Source organism: Melanostigma gelatinosum (genome assembly GCF_949748355.1).
Source record: "Melanostigma gelatinosum genome assembly, chromosome: 4".
Taxonomy (NCBI): Eukaryota; Metazoa; Chordata; class Actinopteri; order Perciformes; family Zoarcidae; genus Melanostigma; species Melanostigma gelatinosum.
The window spans coordinates 218,445-240,707 of record NC_136637.1 but is presented as its reverse complement, the minus strand read 5'-3'; the positions used below and the strand labels follow the sequence as shown (position 1 = coordinate 240,707).

The 22,263-nt window shown below is 44.0% G+C and overlaps 2 protein-coding genes across 2 annotated transcripts in view; one reads left to right on the top strand and one right to left on the bottom strand.

Moving 5' to 3' along the window:
• Nucleotides 1-14,048, bottom strand: part of szt2 (SZT2 subunit of KICSTOR complex) — a 151,593-nt gene extending 137,545 nt beyond the window's left edge. The window contains exons 1-8 of the mRNA XM_079267210.1: nucleotides 13,906-14,048; nucleotides 12,903-13,028; nucleotides 7,766-7,939; nucleotides 6,982-7,152; nucleotides 6,251-6,373; nucleotides 3,452-3,608; nucleotides 1,824-1,930; nucleotides 1,479-1,689 (exon numbers count right to left, since the gene is read on the bottom strand). Of these exons, the coding sequence (XP_079123336.1) occupies nucleotides 1,479-1,689; nucleotides 1,824-1,930; nucleotides 3,452-3,608; nucleotides 6,251-6,373; nucleotides 6,982-7,152; nucleotides 7,766-7,939; nucleotides 12,903-13,028; nucleotides 13,906-13,929 (1,093 nt within the window). The 5' untranslated portion in view covers nucleotides 13,930-14,048. The remainder of the gene's footprint in view (nucleotides 1-1,478; nucleotides 1,690-1,823; nucleotides 1,931-3,451; nucleotides 3,609-6,250; nucleotides 6,374-6,981; nucleotides 7,153-7,765; nucleotides 7,940-12,902; nucleotides 13,029-13,905) is intronic.
• Nucleotides 14,049-15,902: 1,854 nt separating this feature from the next.
• ddx10 (DEAD (Asp-Glu-Ala-Asp) box polypeptide 10) lies at nucleotides 15,903-19,472 on the top strand. Its single transcript, XM_079267546.1, has 2 exons — nucleotides 15,903-17,328; nucleotides 17,937-19,472. Exons 1-2 carry the CDS (start codon nucleotides 15,979-15,981, stop codon nucleotides 19,068-19,070), a joined length of 2,484 nt encoding a protein of 827 aa, XP_079123672.1. The 5' UTR covers nucleotides 15,903-15,978; the 3' UTR covers nucleotides 19,071-19,472.
• Nucleotides 19,473-22,263: the final 2,791 nt, after the last annotated feature.

The following is a 22,263-nucleotide window of genomic DNA, read 5'->3' as shown; positions in this document are numbered from 1 at the left end:
CAAAACGAGACGGAGACGGAACAAAACAAGACGGAGACGGCACAAAACGAGACGGAGACGGAACAAAACAAGACGGAGACGGCCCAAAACAAGACGGAGACGGCACAAAACAAGACGGAGACGGCACAAAACGAGACGGAGACGGAACAAAACAAGACGGAGACGGCCCAAAACAAGACGGAGACGGCACAAAACAAGACGGAGACGGCAAAAAAGATGGAGACGGCAAAAAACAAGATGGAGACGGCAAAAAACAAGATGGAGACGGCCCAAAACGAGACGGAGACGGCCCAAAACGAGACTGAGACGGCCCAAAACGAGACTGAGACGGCACATAACGAGACGGAGACGGCCCAAAACGAGACGGAGACGGCCCAAAACGAGACTGAGACGGCACATAACGAGACGGAGACGGCCCAAAACGAGACGGAGACTACAAAAAAGATGGAGACGGCAAAAAACAAGACGGAGACAACACAAAACAAGATGAGACCGCACAAAACAAGACGGAGACGGCACATAACGAGACGGAGACGGCCCAAAACGAGACTGAGACGGCCCAAAACGAGACTGAGACGGCACATAACGAGACGGAGACGGCCCAAAACGAGACGGAGACTACAAAAAAGATGGAGACGGCAAAAAACAAGACGGAGACAACACAAAACAAGATGAGACCGCACAAAACAAGACGGAGACGGCACATAACGAGACGGAGACGGCCCAAAACGAGACGGAGACTACAAAAAAGATGGAGATGGCAAAAACAAGACGGCGACAGCACAAAACAAGATAGAGACCGCACAAAACAAGATGGAGACCGCACAAAACAAGACGGAGACAACACAAAACAAGATGGAGACGGCAAAAAACAAGATGGAGACAACACAAAACAAGATGGAGACGGCAAAAAACAAGACGGAGACAACACAAAACAAGATGGAGACGGCAAAAAACAAGATAGAGACAGCACAAAACAAGATGGAGACCGCACAAAACAAGATGGAGACCGCACAAAACAAGACGGAGACAACACAAAACAAGATGGAGACGGCAAAAAACAAGATGGAGACAACACAAAACAAGATGGAGACGGCAAAAAACAAGATGGAGACAACACAAAACAAGATGGAGACCACACAAAACAAGATGGAGACGGCACAAAACAAGATGGAGACAATGCAAAACAAGATGGAGACGGCACAAAACAAGATGGAGACGGCACAAAACAAGATGGAGACGGAAAAAAACAAGATGGAGACGGCAAAAAACAAGATGCAGACGGCAAAAATGCCGAACTCAAGGCTTCAAAAGCGAACGTCGTGGTGACTACATCCACTTCTGACATACAGTCTCTGTTTTGGGGACTGAAGAAGTGAATAGCCCTTATGTTGCGCCCTTCTACCCCTCAAAGGGGGCGTAACACCTACACACACTCAATTTCAAGACTTGATGGTCTGCATAGCTAGCTGTCTCACCGCAGAAGTTCTCGGAGTTCATGGACTCGGAGGTGTTGAGGAAGGAGTAGGTTAAGAAGGCCTTGTGGTAGGTGTTCATCTCCTGGCTGTTCAGATCCAGGTCAGGACAGCTGGGCAGGTATGAGCCAAAGGTGGCTAATGAGATGAACTTCATCAGCTCTACGTTGGGGATGTAGCCAAAGCTGCAGTCATAGGAGTACGCACCGCCAACCTGGAGAGGGACCAAGTCAAAGAAGAGCAGAGGCTTCAGCACGATGTCTCCTTCATCCAGGATCAAGACTGTGGAGTCACCACGTCGACATGCCAAACACTGACAACACTGTCTCCAAAGAGCAAGCTCTCCACCTGCACAAAGGAGCAGGCAATGGTTCCACTCCGGAGCTGGTTCAGCAGCGTTTCACACACGGCCACATCAGGAACACTCGTCACTCCATCTGTGATGATGATGATACCTGGAACACACAAGCTCAAAGACTAATTCTTATTGTGAAGAGTGATGAAGTCACGTGAGGTGCTTCAAACGTGTAACGCAGTGGTCATCACACCGAGATGACCAAGACAGAAGGAGATGACAGCGTTTCACCACAGCTTCAAGTGCTTCAATTACATTTCAGGACATTCATTATTATTCTTATCTTTTACTATTTAATTTATTTCTTTATGTATTTTTAACGTATCCAACTGTCTCACTCAGCTTTCTGTTGTTATGATTGACTGTCAAAGCACTTTGTCAACTCTGTTTTTAAATGTGCTACATAAATAAAGTTATTATTATTTGAAGCATATTGAGACTAACACTTCTAGTCATAACACAATCAAAAATGGAAATTTCATGCAGAAATATTTAGCTTTATGATATAGTGGGCCTGAAAGCTCAACCCACTGAAACCCACTGCAACTTCAGAAAAGACCAATGAAGAAAAGAGCAGCATTCTGAAGATAAACGCTGCAAAACAACACAATGAAACATGGCTACATAACAGACCAGTCTGTGGTTCGTTACTGTTGACTGTCCAGTTCCACAACGAGGGAACGCTGTAGATGTCATGATCCAGACTTCATTGCAGATATTAGCTGAGCCCATCATGAGCCGCTTGTGTTCTGTGTGACTTGCAGCGTGTCTGTATTTGGTCGTGTTTTCTCACTTTTAGCATTTTTTTCTAAATGCTGAAATTGTCTAGTCAAATTATTAATAGAAGCCGATTCTTCATTTGCTGGTGTTTTCTTCAGCTGCAATGTGTTGAGCTCTCATGGCCGCCAGACTGACATCACCAAAACATGGCCCTCTCCAGACCTTCATTCTGATTGTGTGGGACTACAGAACAGGACGGGGACACGGTGCATCCTTCTTCACTTCCCTGTGAGGGGGCTTGACTACATGCCCAATTCAATTCATTTTGTAAAGCCCAAAATCACAAACCTGCCTCAGAGGGCTTTACAGTCTGTACACATCCTCCGTCCCAGGACCCTCACATGAGAACAGGAACAACTCTAACGGGGAGAACTGTTGCTCCAAAGACGCTCAGGAAACAAGCTGCTGGCAGAAACAACCTCAGAACCCCAAAGTGTCAGAGCAACACTCAGAAAGCACAATCAGTGCTTCAGACTATTGTCCCCATGGGGGGGGGGGGGGGGGGGGGGGTTGTTTCTCTTGCATTGAGTTCTTGTAGCTTCCTACCTCTCTTGCACTGTTCTGTTTACTTTAGATTCATGTATATTTGAGTCGACTGTATGTAGGTAAGCGTGTGTTGTACACATGAGTGTCCTTTTTATACATTTGATAATAGCTGTGTTGTTGCTGGAGATGCAGGAGTTGTCCAGTCAAAGGCCTGGTTGTTGGAGGGCTTTGGACTCATTCAGAGTGCTTCTAGGAAACAACTCAGCAACTCAACGAGGGAGGAGTTACAAACCACCAAGAACCCCCTTGATTGAGAAACTAAATGACCACTTTGAGTTCCGATGGACAAAACTACCTGCGCTGGAGTTTGGGGGCAGCAGCTGGAGGGCCAGGATGCCCTGGCGCACCATGCTGACCAGACCCATATCAGCTGACACCATTGAAATGCCTTGCTTCCTGTGGGGCTGGTCTTCCAGGATGTTGCTACTGGAGCTCTGGACTGGCTCCACAGACTGAGAAGCACAGGGAAACAATACATCGATATATATCGGCATCAACACTGGACACTTTGATGTTCGGCCACGTCCACACTACTCCGTTTCCGTTTTAAACACATTCACACACGTCCACACTACGCCGGCGTTTTCGAGCACCGAAAACGGAGGAGTTTGAAAACGCTCCCGAGGACGGATACGTTTGAAAACTCCGGGTTGCGTTTTCGTGTGGACGGTCAAAAACGGATAAGTTTAGAAACGCCCACACCCGCGTTCACTACCTGATTGGTTCTTAGCAGTCATGACGTGTCCTTCCCTGATTCGTCACACTCCTATCACGTGACCCAGAAGTCATGAAGAACAACATTGATGACCGATCGACTAGCAGGTTAACTCAACATGGACAACTGACTACAGGCGATGCTGACCGTGTTGTCCAGTTAAAGTCTGCTTTATTACGGAGGAAGCAGCTGTTAGTGGAGCGAGCAGCGAGCAGCGTGACCGGAGGCGTTACCAGACCTACGGAGCGGACGTCTGAAGTCAATACATACAATGTAAAGGAGCCAAAGCAGTAAATGCTCTTCAGTAGGACAGAGACTTCAGTCACCAGCAGAGCTACGAGTGAGAACAGACAACGACACCGAGGGAACGACAGAGACGTGTGTTGACCTCATTTATGGATCATAATCTAGTAAACCTTTACGTGTAAGTGTTGATTTTAAAGTGAATGTGATGTGTGAGAGAGAGAGCAGACCTGCAGCGCTGTCACTAACGTTAAGTCTGAAAATATAACTTCTGAAACTTTCCACGAACTGTGTCTGTTTGAGTTCACAGAGGAAGATTTTAGAGAAGATCTTAAGTGTCAAACACCACCTTTCATTAAAGACTGCTTCATTACTCTGTCCTATTTTTTTAAACTAAGCAACCAATCTACTTCCTGTTTACATCGACACCCACCATCATGGCCAGTGTACGTGAAGAGTCACGTGATGTTCGTTTTCAGGCGTGTTAGTCTGGACCGAGATCATTTAGAAAACGAAACTGAACCGCCGTGTGGACGGAGATCGTTTTGTTCCGTTAGACTCCTGACAACCAGTAAAACCGCTGACATGGCGCATAAAAAGGGAGGCAGTCTCTAAAGCTCAACTGCAGCCCCCTCACTCCACCCCAATCTTGGAGTTCCACTGAAAGTGCCACCATGCAAAATGTGCCTATATTGAGTTTTGGGGGTCCCTGTGGTCTATGACCCTGGTCAAAGGTACCAATAAACACAAGCAACGGCACAAAGTCCCACACATCAGGGCACAGTCACAAGGGGTGCCAGGTTGAGAAAATGGCAACTCATTCTTGTATCCTGACATCTTTGAGCTGGATGGGAAATGATACAGCAGAGCGTGTACGACATACACATGACATGTATAACACACATATTACTGTACAGTATCTTAATCACTCAAAACATAAGGTGACATTTTCCATTTCAGCAACCAGAAGCTAAGGCCTGGTTGCCAGCGTTACTGTTGAGTCCAGTAAAGAGTTGAGTAACGATGTAGGCTGCATATTTACTGACTTCATGCCACTGCTGTGAGTGTTGGCACACCACGGTAACCAGCGGCAAGTGGCAAAGACAATGACGCGCCTTGGGAAACTGTCCACACATCACAACTGCTCTTTTCATTGAGATGATGGCGATGAGGCACAGAACATAGGTAGGACTGCCCTCTGAACCATGACTCGGATCATCGGTGGACGAGCCCACAAGGCAACACAAATCCGGTTCCACTCAAGGAATTCTTGTTCCTGGTAGGTCAGGCTTCATAACAAAGTTGTTTTCAAGTGTTTCTTGAGCTGTGATGCATTAGGACATCAGAATATTAGACAAGCAGCACCAGTCAGCAGCCAGCTAATCAGAGTTGATGGAAGTACAGGTTTGCCTCTGGGGTTATCGGGAGGTCACCTCCCGTCAGTGTGTCGGTATGAATCAGACCCACAACACCTCCAGAAGGCTCCAACCTAAAGACTAAGAGATGCAGTAGCTGTATCCCTTAGACACGTTCTTCTACCTAAAGGTACCTTGTTATTTCCAAACTTTCTACAAACGACAAAACATTAAAGGAGAAGACGGCCATTGTTCTGTATTTTTCTGAATGTCAACAAATCTCCAACAGGAAACCAACAATGAGCTCTACAACAGTCAGTCTCTGACTTTCCTACTCTGTCTGTGCTCTCACATCATAAACACAAGATTTATGTGAAAAATAAAAAAGGCTAAATGATTTCCTAAAACACCTGACCACTGAATTTTCAGCTACTGAAAAAAAACAACGTTTTAAATCAAAAATGACTCAAACGGGAGGATATAGTGCATTTGTTGGGGACTATTTTCAGAGGCGGATTAATCCACATTTCTCCAGTGAGTATTTGTGGCAGCAGGACAGTGTTTGTAGGATTGAGTCACAACAAACAACACAATGAGAAACATATCAAATACCGCCAGTCCTATGCAATAAGAGTTTAGATACGTTCACAATGTTAATATTGATGAATCATTGATTCATATGAAAGGATTTGCTTTTGATGATATAGACTTTGTTTCAATGAGATCTGTTTCCTCGTCAACATCTTCAAATACAATGTCAATCCTGTTGGTGAGCACTTGCCTGTTGGTGCTGCTGATGGAGGACTTCTGCGATGTTGCTCTCCACTGCTCTGAGCTGCTGGTAGATGTGATGCAGGAACTCATCCAGGTCCGTTCTATCAAGCTGACAGCCCTGAACCAGAACCTGCAGGGGGAACCAAGGCTGTGAAAAGGACTGCAACAACATCTGGGTCAGGAGCACATCGTTTTCTAACAGCAGAGCGGCCACTTATCATTGCCTTCAAATCCCTGACCGAAGCCATTTAGTCTCAGCGTTCCACCGCCCCAAGCCCAGAGCAACGTCGGCAGTCCGCCCGTCCCCCGGAGGCCAGTTGGATCCGGACATCCCTCCTCCGGACCCCCCTCCACCCACCTGTTCTGATTTTGCAGCTGTTGCGACGTCCCTCCTGTGTCTGAGTCTTTGCTCTACCCCAGAACCCTCACAACTTCTGTACTTTAACTTAAGTAACGTTTTGGATTCAGGACTTTCACTTGTAATGGAGTATTTTTGGTATTTCTACTTTTATTTAAGCAAAGGTTTGGAGTACCTCTACAATCATTGGTTACACTTACAACAGAGCACACCTGACCACACCCTGAGGTCAGAGGTGAAACACCAGACCAGAGAGGACAGAGAACTTCATGCTAATCTTAGATCATTCATTCAAAGGCTCATGAACATCTGGATACAAACATGTGTACATAAAACACCAGTGAATGAGAACAGGATGAACCGCGAGCTACTCTGATGACCTGATGGGATGTGAGGCCAATGATTGACGAATACGCCAAGATGGTGACGAAGATCTTCGGCTTGAACGGTTGATCGGTTCCAGGGACTTTGAAAGGTTGAGCCAGACCAGCCAGACACCTGGACAGGGCATGGAACACCTCGTCGAAGATCATCTCTCCGGTGCTGTCATCCTGCAGGAAGCCAAACAAAACACACCTCAAATACACAAGTCAGCAACTTCTGGTTGGTCAGACCGAGGGCATTGCTCTCCAGTTGAGTAACAGACGGATCTATACGGCAGCTTAAAGCTGGAGCATTGACAGAGAACCACATACTGCTTCAGAGTCCACACTCGTGATAGGCTGACACACAGTTTAAGGCTCCATCCACCAGGGTCCACATTAGACCCTGACCAATACTGCATTACCGAGGAGGATCTCATACAACGATATCAACCTAGAAAACATGAACTGTATCATAACTCGAGCACAAGATGGCAATTACTGAACTGCACTTTGTATACACAAGTATTACAACTGACATAATTGTTTTGTGCCGTGACCAATCCAATCCACGAGTTGAAATGCCAGCAGGGGTTAGATACTTCTGTAAGCAGCACATTAAAGGTACGATAAAAAGAGAGACATTTCCCACCATGAAGAATTTACAGAGCAACAAACAAATGGATTGATATATTTGTGGGTTGGAGAGGAACACTTCAACCACTTCCATCTCATTTGTGACAACCTCGTTCATTCAGGGAACAAGTTGGCGCCCAACCACTGGACCGTGTTTAAGTCTTACCACTATCCCTGTGGAGGGGCTGAGGTCCAGCTCGATGATGAAGCGGTACCTCCGGGCCAGGAAGGTGGCTCGGGTGGATGGCACCAACATGTAGGGGGACATGGTGGGGGAGAAATCCGTCTGCCATCCTTTAGGCAAGATGCTCAGCAAGTCCAACTCGTTCTCTGAGTTCAGCTGTAAAGGAAGCAAGAGTGAATGATATATATGTATATAATATATATACATAATATATAGGGGTGTAACGGTTCACAAAACTCACGGTTGGGTTGGGTACGATACAGTGGAGCCACGGTTCGGTACGTTTCGGTACAGTAGAAAACTATAAATGCAGAGAAATGTACTTGATTTTAAAATATATTTATTCATTACAACTAACATCATAAAGTTATTCTTTGACTTTGAACAATGATGGAACTAAACCTGAGTGACCCATCTTCTGGGGTGTCTTCTTAGCAACACATAAGCATAAAAAACAAAAACTGCTCCTTAATGTTATGTAGTATTGTTACTTACATCTTGCAAAAGAGATTGTTAATCTCAATGGGACTACCTGGTTAAATAAAGTTTTTTTTTTTTTTTTTTTTTTTTTTTTTTTAAATTTTATTCAAGCGTATTGTTCGGTTCGTCATGCGTACCGAACCGTGAGCCTCGTACCGAACGGTTCAATACGAATGCGCGTATCGTTACACCCCTAATAATATATAATTATTTTTTTCTTTTTCAAGAAGCCTAGTAGTAGTAGCGTGTAGTAGTGTGTAGTCAACAACTGTCAAATCAAATAAAGTACACATCAATTATATTTTAACAATTATAATTCTCACTTTTCAAATTTAACTGGATGGATTCTAAAGAATACATAGAAATACATAAATAAATGTTCTTCTCATTTCAAGTACCGTACTTTTCGGACTATAAACCGCTACTTTTTACCCCACGCTTTGAGGCGTTGGCTTATAGTCCGGTGCGCTTTATATACGGATTTTTCCGTAGCTTTTCTCCCCACAACAACCGCAACTTCCGGTTCCGGTCTAACACAACATTTACTAGCTCCCGACACAGAACAGTTGCTACCAGCAACCCCTCTGCTACCAGCTGTTACTGACAGGGTCGCTACAATATGGATGAAGTACCTTTGACCTACCTCTCACTAGGACTGTTAACAACAACGGTTGAACGGCAAGATGCTCTATACCAGGGGTGTCCAAACTTTTTTCAAAGAGGGCCAAATTTGATAATGTGAAAATGCCCAAGGGCCAACAGTCCCTGCTGACATTATTTTAAACAATACAAGTAGCCTATACATACATTGTTATTTTATCATTTTATTTTCAATGACAGCAAATAGCAATGTAACCAAATGTAAGCATTCATGTGTGAACACATCTCAACAACTATTCTGCCTTTCTTTCACATCTTGAAAGTCAGATAACAAAGAACAAGCCATCTAAAAGCTAATTACATAGGAACCGATCAATATTCTCACCTCAAGACAATCTTAAATATGACTTAGTGAGGGTGATGAAAAGTTGTCTCACATTTAAATTCAACACACATGAAACAGGCTCACGGAAGAAATCAAGTTGTCTCTTCGTATCTGATGATAGCTCTTCAGTGTTACGAGCCAGGCAACCATTAGCAAACTCTGTCTTCTTCTCGGGGCAATTATGTTTTCTGCTATTTTCATAACACAGTCTTTGATAAACTCACATTCCGTAAAAGGTTTGTCATGTTTAGCAATTACCACGGCCACTCCGCAGCTTACTTTGATGATGTTTTCATGTGAAAGGGACCGCTGCTGTGTGGCCAAGTTATCGTGGAGTTGCTTCACTTTTCTAGCACGGACGCTCTCTGATAGCTTGTTGTAGCATTAGCACGTTTGGTCTCGTAGTGTCTCTTTACATTATATTCCTTAAACAAGGCAACATTCTCAGGACAAATTAGGGACACACAGTTGTTTCGGTTTTCGGTGAAAAAAATATTGCGATCTCCACCTCTCCTGGAAGCGGCGGCCCTCATTATCAACTTTCCTTTTTTTACTTGCCGTAGCCATGACAGTTCAAGGGTCAGAGCCAATTTCAAACAGACAGACAGTTACAGAGTGGTGCTGCCACCATGAGATAAAAAGAGGAATTGCATGTTGAATTTGTATGATTTATTCATTCCGTTTTGACTGTGCTGGCGGGCCATAAATAATGCATTTTAAGACAGAAGGCGCGGGCCGTATAAAATCTGACCTCGGGCCGTGATTGGCCCGCGGGCCGGACTTTGGACATGCCTGCTTTAAACAGTACATGTCCGACTCGCTAGCTTCTAAGCTAATTTTAACATTACGGCCAATGGTGAAATGCTCACCGCGATTAGCATTAGCGAATATATAATATATCTTTGTACATCTTTTCATGCAGACATACTTGCATTACAGACTAAGGTCTCTCACGGCTACCAAACGAAAAGCAATGAGGCAATAACTGTTGTTGCTCATAGCTCTGAATAGCTGTTGTGCTAGCAGCAACTGGCCAAGCCAGTTAGCCGTAAATGCTAGTCAGAGCTATGAGCAGAGAAGATCAGCTTTTTCTCAAGTCTGCCAGTGGATCCTAACAGCCCGGAACAGTGTGAAAGAATCCATCATCACCAACGGGTTCTGAAAGGCTGGGATACTATGAGATTAAGGGGACAGCGCAATGAGGAGGACAACACAAGCTCAAGGGCTTGGCCAGTTGCTGCTAGCACAACAGCTATTCAGAGCTATGAGCAACAACAGTTATTGCCTCATTGCTTTTCGTTTGGTAGCCGTGAGAGACCTTAGTCTGTAATGCAAGTATGTCTGCATGAAAAGATGTACAAAGATATATTATATATTCGCTAATGCTAATCGCAGTTAGCATTTCCCCATTGGCCGTAATGTTAAAATTAGCTTAGAAGCTAGCGACATGTTATGATGTTCATAGAAGAAGACAACTTTAGTACTGTTGAAAGCATCTTGCTGTTCAACGGGGACACCTGCGGCTTATAGGCCAGTGCGGCTTATCTATGTACACCTTATTTTTTTTCTTTTAAAAATCAGCTGGTGCGGCCTATGTACCGGGGCTGTGCATCTTAAAATAAAGTAATTCATGTTAGAAAAATCTTTCACTGAATTGTCCTGCAGCTTTAAATTCAGTTCATTCAGGTGTGAAGTGATGTCAATCAAAAAGACACAATATTATATCTTTCTCATCTTGTAACAAGAGAAATCACTGAGCATGGACTTTATCTGTGGTTATTAAACCACTTGTTTCAGCTCTCTTCTCTCTGGTAACATTGTTGAACAGTGAATTAATGTTAGAAAATTAACCTAAGAGCTCAATATGATCAGAATCCTGTGACTTCATTTAGATGCGAGTGGGTAGTTTGTTCAAAAGAGTTTTGTCTCGTAGTGTCGCTTCATTTACCGCTTTTAATAATCGTCACGGTCTCTGAACATGTGAGACACACTGGTGTCAAACTGTCCGTGTGAAGAATGAACCTGTAAGAGTCTGTTCATTCTTGGTTAAAGACTCTGGTCTCTTTGACCACTTTTCTCTTTTTGGAGAACGTCATGTGAAATAACTTCTTTTTTTTGCTTCAAACGTATTCGGTTCGTCATGCGTACCGAACCGTGAGCCTCGTACCGAACGGTTCAATATGAATACGCGTACCGTTACACCCCTAATAATATATTAGCACTTATATGCCCTGCACTAATAGTGCTGTTGGTGTGGCGTTGGTGTTTAACACACACAAGTTATATCCCAGTGGCACATGCCAATCCTTACTGGCATGTGTCCCCGTGCTCCACTGACAGATCTGTTTCTGATTGACAGCTACCATATACAACTAGTACCTTATGCCATAGCATTACACTGAAAGATGAGCAGAGTAGCACTGTGTCTGCAATGCACTACAAACAAGGTTAAGTACACAGAACAAACTGTTCAAGCTGCCGAACTGAACCACTGAGGATACAGGCCATAAGACAGTATGCTGTTATGCTGCGCTGGCGGCGAGCATTCTGTCCAAATGTTTTCAGCAATGAAGGCATCAGTTCTGGAAAGGCTGCGCAGTTTTTCTACTGCGCAGCACAACCATCTGAGAAGAAGAGCGCTGATAATAATGACTCTGCATTTGGGGATGAAGTCGTGCTGATTTGGGCGTTGTGCTCGTGTCAGTGGAGCCGTACACAGAGACAGGCAGAACAAGCCGCCTGACTCCAAATAAGATGAGCAAAGGATCTTCAGCGATCAGCGGCTTCTAAATAATAAACAAAATCATTTCAAACAATAAACGTCTTCACAACTTTAGTTTGCACTACACATTTTTGCTGACTAGGACTTCCTTATTATGTCACTTCATTTTCCTGATTTTCAGTCATGTGATGAGAAACAAATGAGAAAAGTGAAGTAATATTTGAGGTGAAAGAAAAATATCATATTCATGTGTGAGACGGAGCGTACTCACCCCAACTCCCAGAAGTCTGCTGTTCTCAACGAATAGCGGCACAACATGGAAACTGTGTCCACCCTACATGTTTCTGACTCATTCAGATTTAAGGACTGCAACTACAACTACCGCCAACCAGTCAGGTTGCATTTTGCATCCATGTCTGTCATTTGATCCGATTTGAAATCTGTGAACTTCATATATGACATCTTGAGGTACAGCAAATTAGTGCTGAATGCAAGAGACTGATGTATTCACAAATAGAGAAAGAAGAACGGCCCCTTCAGTCCAAGTGGACGTTTGTTCCAACTTTAAAGCAATTCACTCCATGAGATATCACAAGAATAGTGACCTTGACCTTTGACCTCTAAAATCGAATCAGACTTATGCCTCCAAGAAATTACCTAATTTCCACTTTCACTTTCCGATGATGATGGAATCATACTGTTGTGTTTCTTTTTGGAGAAGATATCTGGGCATCACGCCTGCTGTCTCCTGAACAGTGCTCTTGGTTGATCAAACCACTTTCTACTCTCTCATCAGCCGTGCTACATAACAGCAGCAGCATACTAATGGTTGCATTCACCACGTCCAACAAGAGTGGCAAACCATTATCCTCGTTGTGCTATTGGGCCTCCATGAGGACAGGAAGAGGAAGTAAGGGGCAGCATTCGCTCACCAGTTCAGGCTTTGATGTTGGCCAGATGACCTGGTTAAGTTTACCAAGGAACCACGCCAGACGCACATTCCTCGAGATCCGATACTCCTCCTTCATCAGCAGATAGATCTGGTCAGCCTCCTCCACCTTCGCATGAGAGACACACAGTACATGTTCAGAGTACTTTGCTGCTCACTGATCTGAATTACCAAGTGTCTTGATCATGGCTGAAACATACAGCGCTTGGTTTAGCCTCAAATTGCTTTTAACACCAAATTCAATTAAAATATTTGGCAGTTCAAATTCCATCAAGTTTCCTTGCAAAGTTAAACAGCTGCACAATTCTGATTTAAGACCTTTGATGGATGTTGGTGTTCACAGCATAGCTACCCCAAAGCCACGGCTAGCATCTTCTTCAATCAGATGTCTGCTTTTGTCAAGTCTTCCTGTTATAGACGTAAACCCCATAAGTGCCATATAGACACTAGCATGCAGTGTGTAGCATCTCAAGTTAAGCTTTTACTCAAATATAATGCATTTTAACGGGTTATTTGTACGTGGCTCTAGCTCATTTACAGAACGTCCAATTGAATGTAATAATTATAATAATGTTACGTGTTTACCTTAGCACAAGCTAACCTCCCGTATTGACTCAGGTAACTTGGTGCTGGGGGAAACCCGTGTTTACCTAAAGCACTGCATGACTAAGCTCTGTGCTAACGGGCCACAAACACAGGGACACATCTCGACTTAATGTCACGAGACCTAACGTGGCTCGTGTGCACTTGTTATTGCTAGCTGCTGAGCTAACGCACAGCTAGCAGAAGTCTCGATTCGTCCGCAGGTGTAACGTTAAGCAAAGCTTTATTTTGCTGGAGACGATTCTCTTTTAAGCGTCACTTCAAACAGGACTTTGTCGAGTTCTGACTGTTAGAACGAACACGCAAATGGGAAATGTGCGCGCTTCTTTTCTTAACCAAATGCAACCCCTGTGCTTTCGACCGCAGAATACGGGTAGTGTTACCTCGTTGTCCTGTCTCTCTGCCATGCCGTGTCGAGCATAGGGACAGCGGGGACGTCAGCGAGCCTCAGCTGAAGAACGTTCACTTTGGTTTGTGAAAAAGAATACTTGTTTGTCCCAATACTTGTTTATCAACTGTCTTGTCAGGTGTTCGTGGAGCAGTGTCAGCGAGATAGGGTGACAGGGCATACCTTTTCCGGTCCAGTCTTTCAAAATAAAACGTGCTACACTAATATGGAAACATGGGTATTTCTAATGATATAACGTTAGTGTCTTCTGGTAATGCACTCCTACATTTTATTCATGTAGCATATACCTGGTATATGTAAGACATCCATTTCGTCATTTAATTACGAGCAATCACAATATAATCCGAGATATTCTGTTTTCAGAGCAGGTACTTGTTTGACCTTTATAACCTAGTTATATACTCTGTTGAAGGCAGCTGAGATAGAGGGCTTTCTATGTTTATACAATCAAGCCACCAGGAGAAATGCTGTCATAACAGTGGTAGTTTTTGTCACAGTAGTGTCTGTGTCTAAGTTTATTTTTTCAATTTTTTCTTTTCACTGGACGGTATTTTGTAGCATGCCTTTTATATTCTCTAAGAATATTGTAAAACATGTTGTTCATTCATATTATTTTCATGTCTTGTCTTGAGGATTTTTTGTATCTATCCATTGGTTCGACTATAAACTTTGTTTTGAAATGACATTCATTAAACTTCCGTGGATCTTGTGTATATCCGGCATGTGACCGGAAGAGTCGCCGCTTCTCTTTTTTTCTCCGGGAGGAACACAGATTTGTCAACTAGACAACTAACGAGTGAAATACACTTGAACGGTCTATCGAAATACTGTACCAAGTTAACAGTGAACTGGTCTATACATTAGACAGTTGGACTCAGTGTAGTAAAGCCACCGTTGTAGTTGACACAGCTTAAATGTGTTAAAAATAAAACATGGAACATTTGTTCGGAAAACCGAAACTACATACATTCATCGACAAACGAACTGAATGTTGCCCAAGTTGTTTACTTCTTCCCAGTGTGGCCAATGTGCCCTAAACACTCGAAGTTGAATTCATTTTTAGCCTGCCTTTTTTTAAGTGCTACTCCTAATGTAGCGGGGGATTATTTTGCCCAGAGTTCAGCTTCACAGGTAGCGTCAGCTCCCCTCTCCAATGATTTACTTATTGTAGAAGATCCACAAGGAGGAAAATCAACTTTACGCATTCCATACATTCTGTGTAGAAAAAAACAATAGATATTCAATAAAATATAATTATCGTATTACATTGTTTACTTCACTACTTATTGTAATGGTACTATCACAATATAAAACAAAGTAAAGGAGATCCTTGACTCAGGACAATCAACCTATCGTCATAAATACTAACGTTATATGAGCAAATATTTTGCCATTACATACATTGATGGGTATTCAAAATGTACTAAAACGTCATTCATTCTTTGACAGAACTTTAACTACTGTCCAGCATATTGCTCCAACTAAAGGATGATTTTCACGTCAATTCATCGGTCAGTTCTTTTCCGAGTTAAACGATTCGTCATTTGGTCAATAAAAGGTCAGAAAATAATGAAAAATGCCCTTCTCAATCAACCCAGAGCCCAAGTTGACGTCCTCAAATTCCTCGTTTGAAACCAGAAAATATTTTCACTTGAGAAACTAGAGGCAGATTTGACATCTGTTTCTGAAGAACTAACATCTGAACTGATTTTCTAGCAATTGAATAATCGAAATCGAAAGTGCCGCAGCTCTTGTCCAATTAAAAAATCAAGCTAGAGGAATACAGAGTCGGGTTACGAATATGATAACAGAGAGAATATGACAGCGCGATTGTACAACAGTTGTTCCCAGTGCTCTGTTTTGAAGGTTTTAATTCAGGAGGAACTAAGTGCTGCCTGACAGGTAAAAATGAGGGACTTTGGTGAGTAGCGCATGATGATGACGTGTGGCTACACGCGACGATGAGCTGTCTTCTCCACGCTGTTTAGCAGAAGGTACAGCCTCTGAGTTTTTAACTATTTTGTTCTTGCTCCGTATATCTTAAAACATGGAGAAAAAGGGCGAAAATCCCACCGGGAAGAAACCTAAAACCACGAAGATGACAGACGGCACCGACCCCGTCACAAACTTCGCGAAATGGAAGAAAAAATACAACAAGACGAAAGCACACGCGAAGCGAGACAGAGCGGCGCAGAGGAAGCCCGAGTGGAAGGTCGAACGGGAGTACATCGACAAGCTCGTCAGCAGGTACGGCAACATTAACGCCAAGGAGGCGGTCAGGTTCTCCGACTTCCCCATCTCAAAGAAGACCTTGCTAGGTTTGCAGGGGGTTCAGTACAGACAGCCCACGGAGATCCAGAGACAGACCATCGGCTTCGCTCTGCTCGGTAAAGACGTCCTCGGCGCGGCCAAGACCGGCTCCGGGAAGACTTTAGCCTTCCTAATACCGGTGCTGGAGTGTCTGTATCGCCATCAGTGGACCTCCATGGACGGCCTCGGTGCTCTCATCATATCCCCCACCAGAGAGCTCGCCTACCAGACTTTCCAAGTGCTCCGCAAGGTGGGCAAGAACCACGAGTTCTCCGCGGGGCTCATCATCGGCGGGAAGGACCTCGAGAGTGAGTCGGAGAAGATCCACCGCACCAACATAGTCATCTGCACGCCGGGCCGGCTGCTCCAGCACATGGACGAGACGGCCACCTTCCACGCCTCCGACCTCCACATGCTAGTTCTGGACGAGGCGGACCGCATCCTGGACATGGGTTTCGCGGACACGCTCAACGCCATCGTGGAGAACCTGCCCAAGTCCCGGCAGACGCTGCTGTTCTCCGCCACGCAGACCAAGTCGGTCAAAGACCTGGCGCGGCTCAGCCTCAAGAACCCGGAGTACGTGTGGGTTCACGAGAAGGCCAAGTTCAGCACGCCGGCCACCCTGGAGCAGAGCTACGTGGTGTGCGAGCTCCACCAGAAGGTCAACATGCTCTACTCCTTCATCAGGAGCCACCTGAGGAAGAAGATCATCGTCTTCTTCGCCTGCTGCAAGGAGGTGCAGTACCTGTTCCGGGTCCTCTGCCGCCTCAGACCGGGCATGCCGATCCTGGCGTTGCACGGCAAGCAGCAGCAGATGAAGAGAGTGGAGGTCTACAACGACTTCCTCCGGAAGCAGAACGCGGTTCTCTTCGCCACCGACATCGCCGCCAGGGGCCTGGACTTCCCCACAGTCAACTGGGTGCTGCAGTTCGACTGTCCGGAGGACGCGGACACCTACATCCACCGGGTGGGCCGGACCGCCAGGTACAAGGAGGGTGGGGAGGCGCTGCTGCTGCTGCTCCCCTCCGAGGAGATGGGTATGGTCGGCCAGCTGCAGGAGAAGAAGGTCCCCATCAATAAGATCCAGGTGGGACCTCGTGCATCCACGGCATCACATGCACACACACACGCACAGTGGGCAGGAAAGTAGAAAGTCCTTTTCAGCCTACCTATTGCGCAATTTGTTGACAAGGTCTATCTGAGCTTAATGCTAAAGACATTAAACAGACATTATGCAGCATGACAGTGCAAATTAGATCACACACCACATACATTAGAAAATAGACCATAATAACGAATTTGTCTGTAATGTTTAGTTATTGTTCATAATCATGCATGTACACAAAGCATTATTTCAATAAGATCTCTTTTGCAGGTAATTTAGTGTACAATAATAGTATAAGAGCTGTTTCAGGGGTCGCACTGTGTTTTGCAGTATTGATAAATAATATTAGCACATTTTAGCTGCTAGATAACTGAGTGGAGTTTGGTACAAAAGAGAAAAGAATGGTGTCTCAAAGGTACCCTGAGAGTTTGTGTGTGGGGGAAATAGAGCATGAGATCCACTCATCAGAATATTACTCCACAAACTCCTCAGGATGCCTTTAATTGCCATATAAACGTATAGATGAGTACAACAATAAAAGAGCAGCAGACATCTATATTCACTCATCTTGCTCTCTGACTTGGTTCCAGGTGAACCCAGACAAGCAGCAGAATGTCCAGCAGAAGCTGGAGGCCTTTCTGGCCCAGGAGCAGGAGCAGAAGGAGAGGGCTCAGAGATGCTTCGCCTCATACCTGCGCTCCATCTACCTGATGAAGAACAAGGAGGTGTTCGACGTCTTTAAGCTCCAGATCCAGGAGTACGCCGGTTCTCTGGGCCTCGCCGTGGCTCCGAGGGTGCGCTTCTTGAGCAAAGCTCAGGCACAGAGAGACGAGAAAGGGCGACGGAGAGAGGAGGAGCAGTCTGAAGGGGAGCAAGAGCTGAGCAGCTTCAAGGCCCAGCTGAGAGGAAGCGTTCCTCAAGAGGAAGGTCAGAGCTCAGAGTCGGAAGATTCAGGCGATGACGAGGAAAGTGGTAACGAAGGAGAGGGACTGCATCTCGGTGCAGATGACGACGAAAGTGACGAGGATCTGAGAGACTTGGACCTGCTGACGGTCAAAAGAAAGGATGTCTTCAACCTGACGGGGGATGCGGAGAGTGCAGAGGAGCCCGAGGAGGTCTCCGAAAAGACCCCGAAAAAAGAGACAAAGTTCAAAGAAGCCAAAAGGGCCCTGAAGAGAAACTTCCAACTCAACACCAAAGTGGTGTTCAGCGAGGAAGGGCAGGCCGTGCAGCTGTGGCCTCCGGTCCAACGGGCAGTGACCGAAGCAGAGGAGGATGAGGAGGAGGGGGCTTCTGGTATCAACATGGAGAAGGCCAGGGAGAGGCTGAAACGTGAGGACCAGGCGTTCGACAAGCAGGAGTACAGCCGCAAGGTGAAAGCCAAACACAGAGAGCAGCGGCTGAAGGCGAAGGCGGCCAGGGGGGAGGCCAGCAAGCAGCACGGACGCAAATTGGATGACGACGAGGAGGACGAGGTGGTAGCGTACCTCGCCAACCACAGCGAAGACGAGTTTGACCCCAGCACTCTGCCGGACCCTGACAAACTGCACTCCGGAGAGGAGGAGATGACTGCAGCCAAACGGCAGCACGGTGGCGAGGAGGAGGAGCTCACAGCGAGGAAGAAAGCGAGGCGACAGAACGATGAGCTCAAAGCTCTGGACACCGGTCTCTCTCTGGCTGAGGACGAGCAGTTAGTCCTGCATCTGCTAGGAGGACAGAGCTAGAGTCCTGCATCTGCTAGGAGGACAGAGCTAGAGTCCTGCATCTGCTAGGAGGACAGAGCTAGAGTCCTGCATCTGCTAGGAGGACAGAGCTAGAGTCCTGCATCTGCTAGGAGGACAGAGCTAGAGCAGACGGGGGATTTAAAAACAGTACGAACTCAGTTAATCAACTTCTAACAACAAAGAAAACAAGAAAACAGAAGCACAGAGTGTGAGTTGTGTTCACATTTGAAGAGTTACTAAGTTAAAGGTTTCGTGTTGCACATCCATAACTCGGAGGACTCTTTAAGAGACGTGTATTGAAGCATCCGAGGCTGACCTTTAGTCCATAGTATGGGTCACGATCCTACAACTCCCACAATGCAGCCAGTGCCATCTTTTCAATAAAGCCTCCTGAAGACTTTGCTTCAAATCTCTGGTCTGTGAAATGAAATATACCTGACTAACACTCAAAGTTATTCAACATCTTTACAGGTGCAATGCACAGGATTCAGGGCGTTTATACATCAAACCACTGTCAGTGTGAAGCGGTCTGACTGAGCAGAGGATGGAGCCTCCCTCTGGGTGTAGTGCTTGTTGTGTATCTGCTTGTTGGTTGGTGAGCGTGCTGCTCAACGACATCATGGAAGCGTAGAGCCCCCCCCAGCCCCCCAGCCCCATGGTATACTTAGCACCTTTCAAGTATTACGCTTCACTCAAAACTAAATAAATAGATGGTAATATTACAAGAATAAAGGAACATGAATGTTTTGGCTATATCACTGCTGAAAAAGAGGAGACAGCATGAATGTGTAGTGCAACAACAGAGCCGGTGTGGATGTCGTGGATCACCGGCTCTGAGCTCAGCTGTGTGAACTGAGTGTTGAGTCTGAGTGAAATGACCAAAGTAAATTACCAAATTTTAAAATGTGATTATGGACATTCCTTCGATTGAAACTAGCAAACATATTCTGAAAACTAAAAATAAATGATAATGAACTTCAAAAGTCAAATAAACACAAATAGAAAATTCTCCAGCCGATTAAATGGGGATTCAGACCGTTTTAAGAAAAGTGACTGTTCCTGAAGAGTAGTAAACATTTGAACATCAATGCATTGATATGTATACTACCGGTACTCTTTGTTAATGTGCAGCCTGTGGAGTTTCACAATGAAACTGCTTCTTTTGACCATGTTTCATAGATTGAACATGTTATAAAAGCTGTGACGGCTGAGGCCTGTTGGCAGTTTACAACAAAGCAGATCAATAATAAATAAACCAGCACAACGGATGATGAAGCACCAGACTGACCAGATGGCCCTACATCACGAGTGAGTGTTCGGAGTCTTTAGGGAAATTGTTTTGTGCTCCAAATTTCTTAATTATTTCATCAAAGGCGCTCTTGAAGTTTTGATGTATGATTTGATGATCTGTTCTATTCCCCAGGTTTCTAAAAACCACTAACTATGTGAAGGTTTGCTTTCTGATCCACCCGTCAACACATCTCAGTTGTTAGAAAAGTGTCTCCTCTTCAGCTCATGACATATCACCAGGACACAGGGGGTACATCCCAAGTCTCTTAACTGCATCCCCGTTTCCCTCACTTGAGACCTTTCCTTGCGTCTTAGTCCCTCCCACCAGGGATGCATGGAGGAAACCATGCAAGGAGAGAGGAACGAGGAAACATGTTTTAGGAGACATGAGACGTCCTTTCCTCAGTTGAGTCAGTGAAGCGACATCTGTTTCTGATGACTGTGCTGATGATCTCAGCTGACAGTCGGCTTTAACAGCTGGAGAGACTTCTGATCAGTTTGTCTGTTCACATGATCACTGTACTTAATAACGGTAACTAATAATATAATAACTAATGAAGACACACAGTGATCACCACTGTACTCAATAACAGTAACTAATAACATAATAACTAATAAAGACACACAGTGATCTCCACTTTACTTAATAACAGCAACTAATAATATAATAACTAATAAAGACACACAGTGATCACCACTGTACTTAATAACAGTAACTAATAATATAATAACTCATAAAGACACACAGTGATCACCACTGTACTTAATAACAGTAACTAATAATATAATAACTCATAAAGACACACAGTGATCACCACTGTACTTAATAACAGTAACTAATAATATAATAACTCATAAAGACACAGTGATCACCACTGAACTTAATAACAGTAACTAATAATATAATAACTAATAAAGACACACAGTGATCACCACTGTACTTAATAACAGTAACTAATAATATAATAACTAATAAAGACACACAGTGATCAACACTGTACTTAATAACAGTAACTAATAATATAATAACTAATAAAGACACACAGTGATCACCACAGTACTTCATAACAGTAACTAATAATATAATAACTAATAAAGACACACAGTGATCACCACTGTACTTAATAACAGTAACTAATAACATAATAACTAATAAAGACACACAGTGATCACCACTGTACTTAATAACAGCAACTAATAATATAATAACTAATAAAGACACACAGTGATCACCACTGTACTTAATAACAGCAACTAATAATATAATAACTAATAAAGACACACAGTGATCACCACTGTACTTAATAACAGTAACTAATAATATAATAACTAATAAAGACAGTGATCACCACTGTACTTAATAACAGTAACTAATAATATAATAACTAATAAAGACACACAGTGATCACCACTGTACTTAATAACAGTAACTAATAATATAATAACTAATGAAGACACACAGTGATCACCACTGTACTCAATAACAGTAACTAATAACATAATAACTAATAAAGACACACAGTGATCTCCACTTTACTTAATAACAGCAACTAATAATATAATAACTAATAAAGACACACAGTGATCACCACTGTACTTAATAACAGCAACTAATAATATAATAACTAATAAAGACACACAGTGATCACCACTGTACTTAATAACAGTAACTAATAATATAATAACTAATAAAGACACACAGTGATCACCACTGTACTTAATAACAGTAACTAATAATATAATAACTAATAAAGACAGTGATCACCACTGTACTTAATAACAGTAACTAATAATATAACAACTAATAAAGACACACAGTGATCACCACTGTACTTAATAACAGTAACTAATAAAATAATAACTAATAAAGACACACAGTGATCACCACTGTACTTAATAACAG